This window comes from Polypterus senegalus, chromosome 16, assembly GCF_016835505.1.
Source record: "Polypterus senegalus isolate Bchr_013 chromosome 16, ASM1683550v1, whole genome shotgun sequence".
Taxonomy (NCBI): Eukaryota; Metazoa; Chordata; class Cladistia; order Polypteriformes; family Polypteridae; genus Polypterus; species Polypterus senegalus.
Window position 1 is genome coordinate 94,770,365 of NC_053169.1, and position 17,597 is coordinate 94,787,961.

The 17,597-nt window shown below is 44.2% G+C and overlaps 1 protein-coding gene across 2 annotated transcripts in view; it reads left to right on the forward strand.

The window, feature by feature from the left end:
* Positions 1-17,597, forward strand: part of txlnba (taxilin beta a) — an 81,590-nt gene that overhangs the window by 18,875 nt on the left and 45,118 nt on the right. For both annotated transcript variants that reach the window (XM_039737734.1, XM_039737733.1), the window contains exon 2: positions 5,777-6,176. In XM_039737734.1, the coding sequence (XP_039593668.1) occupies positions 5,795-6,176 (382 nt within the window). In that variant the 5' untranslated portion in view covers positions 5,777-5,794. The remainder of the gene's footprint in view (positions 1-5,776; positions 6,177-17,597) is intronic.

Here is a 17,597-nt window from a genome sequence, read left to right on the forward strand (position 1 = left end):
TTATGCGTTTTATTAAACGACAGCTTCAAGTGGGGTTTCTGCTCTTTTAGCTGTAAAGGTTTAGCTGTCAGTTTTCAGGTAGGTGAGCTGGAAATGCAAACCGAGTGAGTGATGCAGAGATATTTCAGAATACTCAGGCAGGGAAGAGATCTGATAATAAACAAAAATGTTCATGTAGCGCCTTTCATCGTTAACACATCAGAGTGGCAAAAAACGAAAACCCTGATATCTTGGAAAGTAAATGAAACAAATACATCGCTAGAGGGTGGCATTGTGGCACAGTGGGTAGTGTTGCCACCAAGCATATCCAGCATTCTGGATTCACTTCCCGACCTCCGTTAATGTCTGTGCGGTGTTTTCACATTCTCTCCACCTCTGTGCATCTGAGGATCACCACCGAAGCTCTTCCCGGGTATGTAATGCCACCCCGAGACTAGAAGGGGCGCTGTTGCTAACAGCCTTGTCATGTCTTACCCAGGGAGGTCAATTGACTCCGTCCCTTCTGGTCCTGGGGCTTTCAAAGGTGAGAAGGTGACGATCCAGAATGAGAACCTCCTTAACTTGAGATTACGTCACCGACAAAAGCCTGACAATCGAGGCCACTTTGCTGCATGACATCTACTTTGTGATGGTTTTCACACCGTCGTATGTTACCTTTGATTACAAAAGAACTGTAAGAACTTAAAATGAGGAGGGCTGTGTCGGCTTCCCAAACTACTCCTGGTTTATTAGCCCTTCTCCCTTCGACCTTCATAACATCAGCAGAGTTGCACTCGTTTTACTAAAATCAAATCCAATATTATCTGTCACACACAATTGTACATAAAGCGCAATATGTAGTAAAACACACACAAGAACTTCTGGCTTGGGTAATAAGAGAGCTGCTGCCATTGGATTAGAGCAGGGGTGTCAAACTCCGGTCCTGGAGGGCCGCAGTGGCTGCAGGTTTTCATTCTTATCATCTTCATTAGTGACCAGTTTTTGTTGCTAATTAACTTTTTTTGCTTTCATTTTAATTGACTTGACTCAGGCCCCTTGTTTGTCTCTTTTCCCTTAATTAGCAGCCAAACAATAATGAGACACAAAACGAGCCGCCACATAACCAGCTCACCTGTGCCCATCACACAATTTCTGAAAATAAAGAAAGATGATGGTCTTGGTAAGGTTGACCTCTCAGGTTACCAAAACACATTGATGGTGTTCTTAGAAAAAACAGAATGAGAGCAGCAACAAGTCGTGGAATTAAATAACAAGTTTAATTAACAGCAAGGATCACCTTCTCATTTCAAGATTGGTTGGAGTGAAACTGGTTGAAGTTTGAAATTCCAGTTTAGCTGGTCATCTGTTGGCTCGTTTCACATCTCATTTCTGTTTGGCTGACATTTAATGAAGAAAGGAATACATTCAGGGGACTTAATCCTTAGGGAAAGGGAAAAGGAGTTAATTAGCAGTGAAAACTGGTCACTGATTAGGAAAAGGGTTAGAATGGAAACCTGCAGCCACTGCGGCCCACCAGGCCTGGAGTTGCCACCCCTGGATTAGAGGCTTGGAGGTGGCAGTAAGATCTTGTCAGATCTGCCCAGCTGTGCCACAGGTTTACATGTAAATGCATTAACAGGTTTGAATAGGTAGGTCCTGCAATGGCATGTGCTGATAAAAGTTTATTTCTGAGTTCCCCAGGTTGAAGCTACCAGCATTCTAGGCCAGGGGTCCTCAATCGCGGTCCTGGACAGCCGCAGTGGCTGCAGGTTTTTGCTCCAACCCAGTTGCTTAATAAAAAGCACTTATTGCTAAAGTAACACTTCTGCTTCACTTTAGTGATTTTGAGCCCTTATTGCTTCATTTTGTCTTAAACAGCTATTTTAATTATCAATAACATGCAAATGACAAGAGAGAGCAGCATTTCTCCATTTAGCTTATTTACATTTACACCTGTGTGTATTTATCTGCACTATGGGGTTTAATTAAATACTTGGAAGAAAAATGAAGAGAAAAAAGTGAAGGACTGAGAATTACTCGTCCATTTTAGCCTTCAAATCATTTGCATGATAGAAAGGGAAAGAAAATCTAGGATATGAGAATGACCTCACATAGCAGAGTTAATTTAATTTCATAGCTTGTTAGTGCTTTATTGGCAAGAATTGCTTTCTAATTAAGCAACCAGGTCAGAACAAAAACCTGTAGCCACTGCGGCTCTCCAGGACTGGGATTGAGGACCCCTGGTCTAGGGTCAGAATGATTCATCACTAGAGTGTTAGTAACAGAGTCGACCGTTTTGGGTGATGAGTTAACAAACATTGTCAAGGAATGGATAACTTATCTCCATAGGCGTTAACACCAACAAATTCAGTCAGTATTTCAATATCCGCATCGCACATTTCAGCTCTAAGCGCGGCATGCTAGCCTTTTTATCATTGCTCATTCGCACAGATGTCCAGTCCTCTTCCTGTCTTTTCCTATCTCATCGGGTCGTATCACATGAAACCCACTGTTGTGATGTGACATTTTGCATACAAGTTGATAAGTATTTTGTATGTCTTTATTTGTAACTTAGGCAAAGCAAATGTAATATTAGTACAGTGGTACCTTGGTATACTGTATGTCCACTTTGGAGTAAGTCCAACTTGGTATACATCCTGTTTGGTTGCAAAAAAGTTTGTTTGGAATACGACTTGCGTGCTAGAACACCACACGCTACCCTTGTTTACCTCTCTTGAGACAAAGCCACAACTGCCCACGAGCGTCATTACGCGCTATAACTCTCTGTGAATTTTCACGTGGTTTTGTGTTTTTTCGCGTAAATTTCAATTGATTGTTGAAAAGTATGAAGGTGACATGCGCATCCGGGACTTGGCTGCTGCATACCGTATGCTGAGAGCGACGGTATCTTTGAAAAACAAAGACGTTATTAAAAAGTAAAGTGAGGTTAAATTTTCATTTATTTCATCTTATTGCTTTCGTATTTATGTATTTTAGTATTAAGCTGTGTTTAAATTATTTTATACAACCCCATCAATGAATAATATGCCAATAACAATAGGATTTTTTTTCATGACAATGGAATAATCATTTTCCCTTTATTTCTCATTGGAAAAATTAATTTGGGATACGTCCTGCTTGGTATAAGTCAAAGGATCTTGAACAGATTAAGGATGTATACCGAGGTACCACTATATTTCATTTGTGAGAAGCCCCCCTAGGACTGTCAGGATAGTGAATTTTATGACAGGTTTGGGTGAAGTGACTCAACCAAGTTTGGCTAATGTTTCTCTAATGGAGTCTCTCAGTCAACCCCCACAGGAAAGCTAGGCTGCCTAACTGCCAAACTTTACCTTAACATATGGTTTGGAGGGCAGGTGTGAGGGTGATCTGTCCCCCCCATTTGTCTGAAGTATGGCTGTTTGGAACTGGCTTGAATCAAAAGCCTTTAAGTACCATGATGCCCTATTGGCTCTAGGGGTTGGACAGAAAATCTGTGGATTTGCTTGTTTTACACACCTTTACCAACTGATGAAGGAGCATCTCACACACCATGAACTGAAAAGGACACAACAATGAAGAGCACAGCTCTGCAGCCATATTGAGACAGGCATGCGGTCTGTTCTGAAGAAAGCTGACCATAAATGATGCCTTAACTAGAGACATCAAGTAACAAACAAGTCTGTGTGCCACCTGAAACTACACATCAGCATTTATCAGGTTCTATGGTTGCCAATATTAAAATGAACTTTGCATATTGTTATTATTTATGAATATTATCAATACATTGTTTAATTGTAACTTAACGCCTGCTTGTCTTTTACTACACCTAACTGCCTGAGGTTATAGATGCAGAAGGGAAGGTGAGGAGAAGTTATATGGTATATGTGAGATTTGAGACATTCTGACAAAGGCTACATATTAATAATACAAAAGAGGAAAGTAGAGTAAAATATTACTCTACCAAGACAAAACATCCACCCAGCATTAAATGCCATCCGAAATAAGAAGTTTATGCGAAATAAGAAGTTTATGACGGTCCTCCACAGTACCTGAACTCGCCACGAATTGCCATGACATGTGACAGTTCGTACAACTTATTTAAAAGCAGTCGAACATCCTTCATTATATGGAGGCAGGCAAGGTCTGACACCTTTCCACCTTACCATTGTATCACGTGAAACCCATCCAGCACTATCTATCTGTATGAATTCAGTTAATATTTCAATTTCTGGAATACTAATTTTAGTTCTTGTACTCATTCTTACAGATATCCAGCATGATCCCGGTCCTTTTCACTCCATCTCATTGAGGAAAGGTCAAAAACATCAAAAATGATAATAAAAATGACAAATAAGAGTCTAAAAATAAGATATCTGCCTATTTTGTTGCCTGATGTTATATACCAGCAAAAGCAGTGTGGTAGCGCTCAGTCCACATAGACGGGTTTATAGCTACAGTGCTAATGACTTGTTAACTGGAAGTAACAATAAATTGACATGTACATCAGGAAACCAAAGCCCTGACATGACTAGGCTGTAACTTTAGCTCCACCCGAATTGCTCATGTCAATAACTTTTTACACGTTGCACATTCTAGTCTCAATAAAGGTTACAGAGAGTGGCCAGGCATAGGAAGAATGGACCGTGACAACTGAAGAATAGTTGGGACGCCAAACCAGGTCGTCCCGTTTAATTTCCTTTATCCTTTTCTTTTTAACTTAAAGTCAACTCCTTCTGGCCACAAAATAAAGTGGTCTCGAGGGCAGCAAAATAACATGAACAAGAGGCCTGTGGTTAGCTGGCTCTGTAACAAAACAGGCCTACCAGGGGAGCTCTGGCTTGGCCAGGTCTCAGTTTTAAGAGATAGCTCGTTCCTTACTTCATGAGGAATGGAAGTTGGGGGGGTAGGTTTATGTGCCCTCAGTAAGCAGCTTCTCAATGCTACGGGAAGAGAAGGAGAAGACACAGTTAGCGACTGTGCCAACTCTCACCCCGGTGGGTTACCATATATCTTGAGTGAGCCAGTGAGGAGATCCTCGGATCAGCAGTCTTCACCTTCTGTAACAAGTCCATAAAATAATAACCCCGGGTTAAATTAGTCCCATGCAAATCAACGTGTCAGTAAAAATCCATCATTTGAGCAGTCAATACAGGACTGAAATTATAGAGGTCCTCCGGTAATAATCACCAATTCCCCCTATTGTTATTACAGCAATTCCATCCTAAACAGAGCTTAAGTTGAATATCTGATGCAACGTCATCTTTATTTAATGTGAGGGCTGTTATTTTGTGACTCTGTGGTCAAGCGGTGGGTCCTGGTTGCCAGGGCTATGGACACAAGGATCATGATAATGGTGTCCATTGCACGCAAGAGATAAAAGGTCACTTCCCATATATTCCCTCTCTGAATTTTCCTTTGCAATTTACTAAAAATTTTATATCTATTGACTTCCAGGTAGCACATTTCTTTCTGGTTCCTGACTCCTGAATTGTGTTTTACATTTTTGGCTTCAGCTTTCTTCTTTGACTAACTCGTTTTGTGTTTGAGGTTGTGTTAATAGCGCTGGACATATGTCTCAAACTCAGTATACCACCTATTGTTATCAAATGGAGTCAGGAAATTGTGAATGTAAAGAAAAAGTGCATACAATGAAGAGTAAGAACATTATATTTACACCATGAAATGAGTTCCCAGGCTATGCTTTAATAGAGATGGATGATTAGGTGTTGCATACGCCACTTGTTGTGTTTTTGATGTACCTCAGTATCAACGACTCTTTTTCTTCCTAACACAGAAACAGCTCATAAGAACAATGGAGAACAATATGGAGTCTTCAGAGCCTACACCTGTGATGCCAGCTACTCCTGAAGCTAATGGTCCTGAGAATGCTTCTCCTCCTGTGAAGGATACCCAAGACGATGAGAAAAAATCAACAACCCAGGATTCCACGTCCCAAATTGAGTCAAACGCCGGTGACATATCCGAAGAGCTTGATCAAAAGTTGGAGGATATTATTAGTACGTATGGGCCGGCTCTGACCTTAAAAGAGGAGGAGGAGGACAAGGCTTGCAAAGAGACAGAGGATTCAGATAAAGGGGAGACCGAAGAAGCCAATGGAGAGCTTCCTCCTACAGTCCCAGATGAGAGTGCCGGCAAAGACCAAAAGTCGGAGAAAAAGGTTATGAAAGGCCTAGGTGAGTGCCATGCGGTGGCGGTGCTGGTGTTCAACCTGCTTTTTCCACTACAGGATCAAGGAAGAAACCGACCTCGGCAGGACTGCAGTACACATTCACGCTCACATAGCCTTCAAAACGTATTCAGACCTTTACACATTTTACACATTTTTGTATGTTGCAGCCTTGTGCTAAATTTATTTAAATTCATTTTTTCCCTCTGTGACGATGTGGGTTCAGGCTCCACACTCCCTTTGATATTGGAAGCACATGAACCCAACACCGTCGATAATGTTGCCGAGTGAGCTAGTCAATGGAGGCAAATAAACAATTGAGCAAGGGGTGGTATACAAAAGTGCAATAGTGCTTTTATTAAAAGCAGTCAACAAAACAAAAACAGTGTTCAAATAAATAGTGCAGTTCTTCATATTCATTAAATAAATAATCCATAAAAAGAACACGTGGAGGTTAAAACCATTGGAAAAAACAATCCTTTAAAAACGAGAGGTTAAAATCTTCTTTTAGGAAGCAGTCTTAAAACCAATCAACAAATCTGGTGCATCATTTGTTAGCGTCTCACCTGCTAATCCCGTTTGGGCATCGCAGCAGGCAAGACGCTCTCTGCAGCTGCCCTCCTGAAACACACGCACGAGACTGGAGACCTCCCGAACCCTGGCTCGGTATGGCACTCATCCCAGTCCCGGAGAACTTGGTTTCCAACCAACGGCCAGGTCGCCCGTTGGGGATTCCAGCACCAAGTCTCCCGACTTCCGCTGCCTTTTCCATGGCCTCTCTGCGGCCAGTCGCCTTCCCTGGTCACTCCGCTACCTGATCGCTCAGCGGAGCGACATCAACACAAACGTCTGGGTGTCGGCCTAACACCCAGCTTCCTCGCAGCTGTTCATGAGCGCTCGATCGCGCGCTCACCACACTCACGCACCGTCTGCTTCCTCTCCTGCTCCCGGTAACCTCCGTCCTCTCCTTTCCTTTCCTTTCACTCTCCGATCGTTTCTCCCTCCGAACGTTTCTTTCTTCCCCATAAAACCAACTCGCTTCTTTTTAAAACGTGAGGGGCCATCACAGCTGTAGCATTAGCCACGGACAATCACAAATGTGGGCAGTTCCTCACCTGTGCACACGGTGAGAACGCCCACATCGACACGCCAGCGGCTCGCTACAACAACGCCCCCCTCACGAAGCCGCCTCGGGTGCGGTGATTATTTATTAAAATGAATGGCCTTTGCTCAACGAGCTGTGGACCCATAACACCACTCCCTCGCCAACTAACACTCCATACCCCAGAAAGTCAAACAGAAAATAGTGGCTCCGAGGTTACGGATCTGTGCCAGCAATTGGAGGGTTGCTGATTCGAATGCAATGATTCCACTCCATTGGGCCCTTGAGTAAAGCCCTTCATCTGCAATTTCTCCATCCTTGGTATGACATTAACCTGCAACCAGCCCTACAAGAAGGTCTTCCAACTTGTAAGGAAAACTTGGAGTTTGGTGGCAGAATTGTCACTCCATCAACTGGAGAGAAACCTCCCACTGTTCCATTCCATTTGAACTAGCATGGTGCTAAAGTGGTACCCATTGCTTGGGTCCTAAATTGAGATCCTGAGGTGGTGGGTACGACAACACACTGTTCTCAGTGCAGGCTCCCAAACCTCTCTCTCTCAAGCAACACTCCAAACCCCAGAAAGTCAAACTTAGCAGTGTGATAGAGACTCTGTCCACAAAAACGGGTTTATAGCTACAGTGCTAATAACTGTTAAGTTCGTGTGGTTGGCCATGGATTAGTGCATAAATTGACATGGGCACGTCGGGAAACCAAAGCCCTGACATAACAAGGCTGTAACTTTAGCCCATCCGAATCGCTCATGTCAATAACTTTTTACGGGCTGCGCATTCAAGTCTCCATAACGGTTTACGGAATGTGGCAAGGGCGTAGGAAGAATAGATAGAGGCAAACGAAGACCCCCAAACCGGGTTGTCCCATTTAATTTCCTTTGTTCTTTCTTTCTTAGGAATTCTTGCCAATTTATTTAAAAAAAAAGGAAATATCACATTGACACGAGTTTCTAGACTCAGGATTTTGTTGAAGCAACTTTTGGCAACGATTGCAGCCTGCAGTCTTCATGGGTCTGACGTGACAAGCTTTGCAATTTAGGATTTGGCGATTTTCTGCCTTTCTTCTCTGCAGATCCTCGCATAGTCTGTCAAGCTGGATGTCTTTTTTTTTTTTACTTTCTTTATTAATTTTATTGCAATCCATACAAATCAATCATGTTTTTACAAAAAGAAAAATTGTGTTAAGGACAGATCAATCCCCACCCCTGAGAGAGAGAGCAAGCCAAACGGCGTGAAATTTAAGACTTGTAAACATACCTAAATTAATAAACTCTCTGTGCTTTATGAGCTCATTTTAAAATATTACTGATCAGATCCTGCCATGTTTTGAAAAAAGTCTGCACAGATCCTCTAACTGAGTATTTGATTTTTTCCAATTTCAAATAGTATAACACATCGGTTTCCCACTGACTTAAAAGAGGAGAGTTTGGGTTCTAAAAGAGGAGAGTTTGGGTTCTAGCTGGATGTCTGATTGGGTTCAAGTCTGGACTATCTGAGGACATTCGCAGAGTAGTCCCTAAGGCCACCTTAGTTGTTAGGGTCACTGACCTGTTGAATGGTGAACCTTTAGCCCAACCTGAGGGTCCAGAGCGCTCTGGAGCAGGTCTTCATTAACTCTTTTAGGGCTAATTATTTTTTTTTTTTGGGCAGCACGGTGGTGCGGTGGTAGCGCTGCTAAGGAGACCTGGGTTCGCTTCCTGGGTCCTCCCTGTGTGGAGTTTGCATGTTCTCCCCGTGTCTGGGTGGGTTTCCTCCCACAGTCCAAAGACATGCAGGTTAGGTGCAATGGCGATCCTAAATTGTCCCTAGCGTGTGTGTGTGTGTGTGTGCCCTGCGGTGGGCTGGTACCCTGCCCGGGGTTTGTTTCCTGCCTTGCACCCTGTGTTGGCTGGGATTGGCTCCAGCAGACCTCCGTGACCCTGTAGTTAGGATATAGCAGGTTGGACAATGACTGATTATTTTTTTCATTTTGTCTCAGAGCTGAATATTTTTCCAAAAAACTCAATGGTTTCACACGTAAATCAACATCAGAAATGCTTATTTATGACAAATGTCACAGTATGAAACTCTCATCCTTATTACATTCCTGTTTGTGTCATAAGCTGAAGGGCACTTTCTGAAAAAAAACAGCTTGAAGTGTTTGAGTGGCTGGTAATCCGTAGTGTCCACTAGCACACCATGTCGTTTCGTCAGCTTGCCATCCATGGATCTGTATCTGCTGTGTCCTCCAAGGCTGCTCTCTCGCTCAATGTCAATGCCAGTCTAGACACTGCTTATTCTATGCTACTCATGCACATGCTAGGATCTGACGTCAGGTCAACGAGTCTAACAGTCCACCTAGCAAACACGGTCTACCTATAACATAAAAGTTTTATCGATATTTACAGCTCTTTTTCACCCTCTGCCCCTGAATGTCGACTTTAGCGGACATCGGCCATCAATCCCTTGTGGTGACAAAAGTCGACATCCGCCCTAAAACTGTTAAGGATATCTCTGGACTTTGCTTCATTCAGGTTTCTCTCAACCCCGTCTAGTCTTTCAGAATAACAACCCGTCAGTAGGACGCTGCCACCATCAAGCTTCACCGTTGGAATGGCATATCGCAGGTGACGAGTGGGACCAGATGTGACACTGGGAACTGAGGCCAGACAGTTCATATTTGGTTTCATCAGAGCAGAGAATCTCATTTCTCAATGTCTGAGAGTCCTTCAGGTGCCTTTTTGCAGATTTTCATGTATCGTCTCACCACTCATCTGACCGTACGCCCAAATCGGTGGAGTATAGAATTGGTGGTTGTCCTTCTGGAAGTTTCTCCTGTCTCCACTCAGGTTCTCTCACTGCAAAAACTGCATATGCAAAAGCTAGAGAAAAAAAAATATTAAATGGGAGCTATTTTCATTTTTGTTAGCAAAAAAAAAAAAATCTGCCAATGGGGTACGCAAAATTTACTTGACAAGATTTCTTAAAGTAAGCTAAATAATCATAAATATACATTTTTTGATAAGTCAATCATTCTTACAATGAGAAAAACAAGATTCAATGTCATGATATAAATACTTTTCACTTGCTTAGATTTCATTTTTTGGAGTGCTGGAGCTCAGCCATAGCGACTATCGAGGCTCGTGGTCACCACAAGAGCCCATTTTGGCAGTGTGGTCAGCTCTAGGAACAGTCGTGGTTGTTCCAAACCTCTTCCATTTAACACATCGACTGCTGGACTACTTACTACCAGGATGCTGCAGTTTAGTTCTGTCAGGTCAGGTCAGGTTGGGGAGCATTGACTGAACAGTGCACCCACCACATGACAAAACAGCTCTGGATCCAGTCGCACCTTCTTGGAAATGACCCTCTATCTGTCGTAGTCAGGTGTTACCTGGGCGTCCCCTTGGCCTCGTCCAGTCACTCGAGTCCTCAACAATGAGGAACCTGTGAGTCGGATCACCCTCGGGGAAACGCTCCACAAGGCCATAGTGCCATAACTGACGCTCCCACAAAATGTGTCTCATCCGGGACTCCATGAGCAACACAAAGTCAAACCAGCGGTACCCAAGGATTCTCTGAAGAGACACAGGAGTCCAGTCTTCATCTCAGGTTACTGGACAGCATCCATGTCTCACAAGCAGGAAGCACCAGGACTCTAAAGACTTGGACCTTCGTCCTTTTACAGAGATATCAGGAGCGCCACACACCCCTTTCCAGTGACCTCATGACCCCCCCATGCTCTCCCAAACTTCATAGGAAGAGTCACCAGAGACGTGAATGTCACCGCTGATGAGGTCCACACTCCCTGCAGACAGACACACTACTGATGGCCGTGCCCAAGAGGTCATTAAAGGCCTGGATCTTGATTTTTATCAGGATCCTCGCAAGCCCAGACACTCTGACTCCTCACTCAGTCTCTCGAGAGCCCCAATCTGAGCCCCCATTGACTCCCCCATAAATACCAAATTCAAAATATAAACAATAGTAAGCCATAAAATAAAATGTTATTTTTCGAAATGAAACAAAACGTAGAGTAAGAAGGAAGGATGTGGTCCTGTTCCTTGTGGTGCTCCAGTGTTGCTGGCTCTACCTAAGAAGTCCTTAAAGGCCATTAAAGACCTTTACGTCTGTGCATATATGATAAATAACGAATTCTACCAAAACATGTAAAGAAATGTAATAGAAAGGAACAGTTTTATTATCAACAGTAACCCCATTAACAAGGTAAAGAAACTGTTAATTACTTTATTCTCACCAGTGACACGAGTTAAAGACAGCATCTGATTGAGAGAACTTGAAAGATGGCACCACGGCGAGTGCAGGCTTAGACGCTCATGTGCCACGAATGTAATGCGCTTCTTTGTGCTCTCCACGCTTGTTGCACGCCACACATTTTTGGTAGCTGGTGACCGTTTGTGCTCAAGTGGTTGGCAGAATGTCCTGACAGTCGAGACAAGTCGGACACCTTGTGATGAACTGACGCCTTGGGGGCAGCAATCCGCGTCAGTTCCACATCACCCAATCGATTGTCACTATCTCGATCACTGTCGTTATCGTCAAAATATTCATCTTGCAACTAATCGATTTGTTCTATCAGCAGGTTTATACTTTTTTTTTCTCAACGGCGTAACTATGGACTAACTTCACAAAAAAAAAAAATTCTACGGCTCTCCACTAGATGGCAGCACTGCAGTAGGTAACTGAGAGGCGGTAGCAAAGCTGTGCCTATAGTGGCTGTATACTGCAGTATGAGTTCTCTCGTATGTCGTGTTTTAACAGGCTCAGTGACATATAACTTAACACGTACCTCACGTTCAAAGTGTTTTTGGTGGCCAATGTGCTCTTGGGGACCTTCAATGCTGTAGGAACTTTTCTTAAGCGTTCCCCAGATCTTTGACTCGACACAATCCTCTCTCTAAGCTCTGCAGGCAATTCTTTTGACCCCCCATGACTGGAGTTTTTGCTCAACTGTGTGTCTTTCCTAGTCAGGTCCAGTCAGTTGAATAAACCACAGGTGGACTCCAAACAAAGTGTGGAAACATCTCAATGAGGATCGGTAGAATGAGATGCCCCTGAGCCAAAAGTCACAGCAAAGCAAAGAGTCTGAAATACTTGTGTCAATGGGATCGCTCCTTTTTTTACTTTTAAATAATTTGCAAACATTTTTAAAATGCTGTTTTCGCTTTGTCATTTGGGGGTATTGAGTGCTGTCTGATGAAGAAAGACATGAATTTGGCACAAAGCTGCAACATAAAATGTGAAGGAAGTGAAGGGGTCTCAAAACGTTCAGAAGGCAAAGAAGTTGAGTGTTGACAATTAATGTACACTTCTTGATTAACATATTGTTAGACCCACTTAATCCAGTCATGGTGAATCCGAGACCTACCTTAGGAGCCCCGGAGGGGTGTCAATGCATCACAGCACTCGCTTGCACATAAAGGGCCAACGCGGATCAGGTAACTCTGTTTAACCTCTTGAGTGAGTGTGACTAGTGATGGACTGACACCCTGCCCAGTTTTGGGCTATGTCGTATACCCAATGCAGTTCCTTATGACACTTAAATGAAAATGTATTCGCCAATTAACTGAACGTGTGTATTTGTGTATTGAAACTTATGTCGTTCTCTCTGCCTCATCGCCACTCTGACGAATGTAAACCACAATTACTTTCTCGATATTTCTATCCAATTCTCTACATTTTTATCAGCCTCCAAATCAGAACGAGTGATGAGTTTTGTCTTAACGCTGCCCTAGTGGAGCATCCCTTTTCACAGCCATTAATACATCAGTGTTTATATCTGTCAATGTCTGCATCTATCTGTAGAGCTCTGTCTAATCTTATTTAAATCTGACAGCAAATGCCAGGGAGGCACGGTAACTCAGTGTATCAGTTCTGCTCTGGGGATAACTGCATGATTCAGGATTCAAAGAACAGCCAATTGACAGGGTATTTTGTCAAAATTAAGATGGCCGAAAACCCCATTGCTTTTGCCAGAGGGCTTTCTCCTAGTGCGACATATTTACTTAAGCAACCTGTCATCCACATGGCCCAGAACAAAACTGGTATCCATTGAAGTGTTACAGGTGTTTATTTGTGTTACGTTTCACTTTCATTTCTATTGGACAACCCCGTGGCACTCGAAATGCAGCAGAGGCATTACTGATTATAGGCGAGTAGATGTGCTGAGGTGTCACCCGTTGCACTGCTGCACTCGGATCTCAGTCTGGGTGGTTTGCCGTGTGGTGGATGCGGCAACGTGATATGAAAGAGACACGGCCACACTCTGTCTGCCCCAGGGGATCGAGATGCCCACAACCATCTGCCTACTAAAGAGACTGGACTGGCCATCGGCAGTTCAATGAATTGTATGAGATGTGTTATTACACACAGGTTTGGCACGTTGTCACACTGATCCGAAGTCATCAGGTTCTTCTGGGGCTGCCGGGGAGACTCCCTTATACTACAGCATTTGCACCTCACCTGGAAGTGCTTCCTGGGCTCAGTGTTCTTGCACCAAAAATACTCCTGGGTATGGCATAAAGGCAGCTGCCCTGCTTTACTCAAGGAGGTGTAGTTGGGAGTGATGGAGGAAAGAAAGAAGGATAGAAAAAGGTAAAAAATTGTGCACTATGATTGTGTTAACTTTGAAGATATAATCAAGAATCTGTTGAACCATCATAGAGGGACTGGGCAGACCTGGGAACAAATAAAGATCTATGTATATAATCCTGCCATCTACGCTATCTATCTATCTATCTATCTATCTATCTAATCCTGCCATCTATGCTATCTATCTATCTATCTATCTATCTATCTATCTATCTATATAACCTACCAACTATGCTATCTATCTGTATAATCCTGCCAACTACACTATCTATCTATCTATATAATCCTGCCAACTATGCTATCTATCTATTGTGGCATCCCCGGCCGGGACGCCCAGGAGGACCGAAGGAGGGCTTGTGCCTCCTCCAGACCGTGAGGGGGCGTCCGCCCTGGTTATGTTGGGGGCCTAGGGTAAAGGGCTTGGAAGCCCAGCCCTGTAGGGACCCATGGCCACCGCCAGGCGGCGCCCCGGTGCCTGGATATCCCTGGAGCCCAGCACTTCCGCCACACCAGGAAGTGCTGGGGGGAAGACGACAGGGGACACCGGACGGCTTCCGGGTGCGCAGCCGGTACTTCTGCCACACTGGGGCGTGTCTGCGGAGGAGTGCCGGGTAGCAGCTGGAGCCCATCCGGGTTCCTATTTAAGGGGCCGTCTCCCTTCAGTCGAGGGCGGAAGTCGGGTGGAAGAGGGACAGAGCTGGAGAGAGGACTGGTGGCAGCCAGGAGAGAGAGGCATTTTGACTGTGTGGCCTGGACATTTGGGGGCACGGTGCAAGAGGCACTGGGACGCGCACTGATTGAACCTGTAAATATTGTAAATAAAGGGGCTGTTGGGTGAACTAACAATGTCCGTCTGTCTGTGCCCGGGTTCAAGTCCACACTATCTATTCCTGCCAACTATGCTATCTATCTATCTATCTATCTATCTATCTATCTATCTAATCCTGCTAACTATGCTATCTATCTATATAATCCTTCCAACTATGCTATCTAGCTATATAATCCTGCCAACTACGCTATCTATCTATCTATACTAATAAAAGGCAAAGCTCTCACTGACTGACTCACTCATCACTAATTCTCTAACTTCCCGTATAGGTAGAAGGCTGAAATTTGGCAGGCTCATTCCTTACAGGTTACTTACAAAAGTTAAGCAGGTTTCATTTTGAAATTCTACGCGTAACGGTCATAAATGAATCCTACTTACGTACATACTTACGTCCATAGCCTGCAGCTCAGTCGCCGTGTGAGGCGGGGTTGGGGGTTGCGTGTTGCATCCTACATCCCCATGCCTCCCACGTAGTTGGCAGCCTGCCTTATATAGATTTAAATGCTTAAACGAGCAGAGCAAACACGCTGGCAAACAACACAGAAAATAAATACTCGCGGGCAATTCGAGAAGTTCATAGACACGCTGCCGCTAAATATTCGCAGGCAAATCAAAAAGTTAATACCGGGAATGCCTGTTAAAAATCTTCGATTCACGAGTACCGATTTGGGTAGTGAACACTTCAATGAATGAAACCTGTTATCTTCACAACGGTTGACAAACACGGAATATAACTTGAACACAACACATCCTCCAAATACGAACCTGATTGAAAGAAATAATGATAATCAAATCCGTGATGACAGCAACACTCGATAACAGTCACAAAAAATTACATTGACAATCATGTTACGTTATTTTTAAAATATTTCCTTTTCTTTTTCATAACTTCTTTAACACACTACTTGTCCACTGCGAAGCAGGGGTATTTTGCTAGTCTATCTATATAATCCTGCCAACTATGCTATCTATCTATCTATATAATCCTGCCAACTACGCTTATCTATCTGTCTAGTCCTGCCAACTACGCTATCTATCTATTGTGGAACGGGACCCAGACACAGACTGGCAGACAACGTTTGTTCATCCAACACACCCATTTATTCACCACAACTATATACAATATTTACAAGTCCAGTGCACAACCCAGTGCCTCCGGCACTGATTCCCCAAAAGTCCGGGCCTCTCACACAGTCCTTTAAGCCTTCCTTCTGGCCGCCTCCAGTCCTCTCCCCAGCTCCGTCCTCTTCCACCCGGCTTCCACTCTCGAATGCAGGGAGGCGGCCCCTTTTATTCCACCCCGAATGGGCTCCAGCTGTTTCCCTGCACTCCTCCTTGGACACGCCCCTGTGCGGCGTAAGTGCCAGCTGCGCACCCGGTAGCCCCCCCGGGTGTCCCCATTCTTCTTCCCCGCTCCAGGGTTCTTCAGGCACTGGGGCGCCACCTGGCGGTGGCCATGGGCCCCTACAGGGTTGGGCTTCCAAGCCGCCTACCCGAGGCCACCAACAAAACCAAGGCGGTTGCCCCTTCGTGGTTGGGAGGAGGCACCAGCCCTACTCCGGTCCCCTCGGGCGTCCCGGCTGGGCTCCACCCCAAGCCGCCTGTGACACTATCTAGTCCTGCCAACTACGCTATCTATCTATCTACCTATCTGAAGTATTGCTTGTAAGATGTAAAAATGTGAGGTTTGAATACACAAGAGGTCTAAAAAATCTAAAGTCCACCTTATGAGAAGGATTTAGAAGTCATAGTGGACTCTACGCTATCAACAGTGTTCAGCAGCCATTTAGAAGTGTGAAGGAACACAGGTGTGGATGGGATTGGTACTATTTCCTTAACCAGCAGAGAGGCCAGTATGACTGAACAATGGAAGGAGACTCAGTCTCAGAACTATATGCTAATATGAAGGATGAGGCAGTCAGAGAATTCATTGTGTGTAAAACCAAAAGCTCCACAGCTACTATTGACTTATTGTTGTCATGATTCTAGTCGTGTACCTCGTACATTGACACCCAAATGGGAAACAAGACCGAGTCATGATAGAATGTGATTGAATAATTAACTTTTCCAGAATAGATCCTAAAAAGAATTAAAGCCCAAATTCAAATTCCTTGAGTCTCAAAACTGTATAATTCATATATAGAGATTGGAACTGCAATATGTACAAAAGATGGAAATCAGAACAGTTGGGAGGAAGCCATAGCTAATGAGGTAAAGAGGCCAGTGGTGAACTAAGCAGGCATACGTAGGAAGGCAGGAGGCTTTTTAACCCTTTATGTGTTTATTGCACCTTTGTGTCACTTGTCACCTTTGTTAATAGAACTCTTTTCTATTTGTTAATCTGTTAATTTGTTAATTTTGTTCTTCTGGTGGCCATTTGAATTTGTGGAATGACACTTTAGTGCCCCCTACATTCCACAGACATTTTAAGATCCTCTGCCCAAGTCAAGTCAAGTCAAGTCAAGTTGGTGGGCATGTACTGGTACAGTGCGTTGCCGCACCCACTAAACGACGAAACACTCAGGATCCCGGTTGGCAACCCTCTAGGCAGACACGTGGTCCAGTCCCACCCTCCGGAAATGACTCTCAATCTACCACAGCCACGTGTTACGTGGGCGACCCCTTGGCTTGCTCCAGCCACTCGAGTCCCCAACAATGAGGATGTCACAAGCCGGATCACCCTCTGGGAAACGCGCCACATGGCCATAGTGCCGTACTGACGTTCCCTCACAATGCGCCCAAAGATGAAAAATTTAGAGATTGGAAATTTTGCTTTTCCCTACCAAATGTTCTCAAATTTCTGAATGAAATGTTCATCAGTGAATCTCGACAGGAATCGACCCATGCGCTCAATTCACTCCAGTAGCAGTAAATGCTTTAGAATGTGCCGGC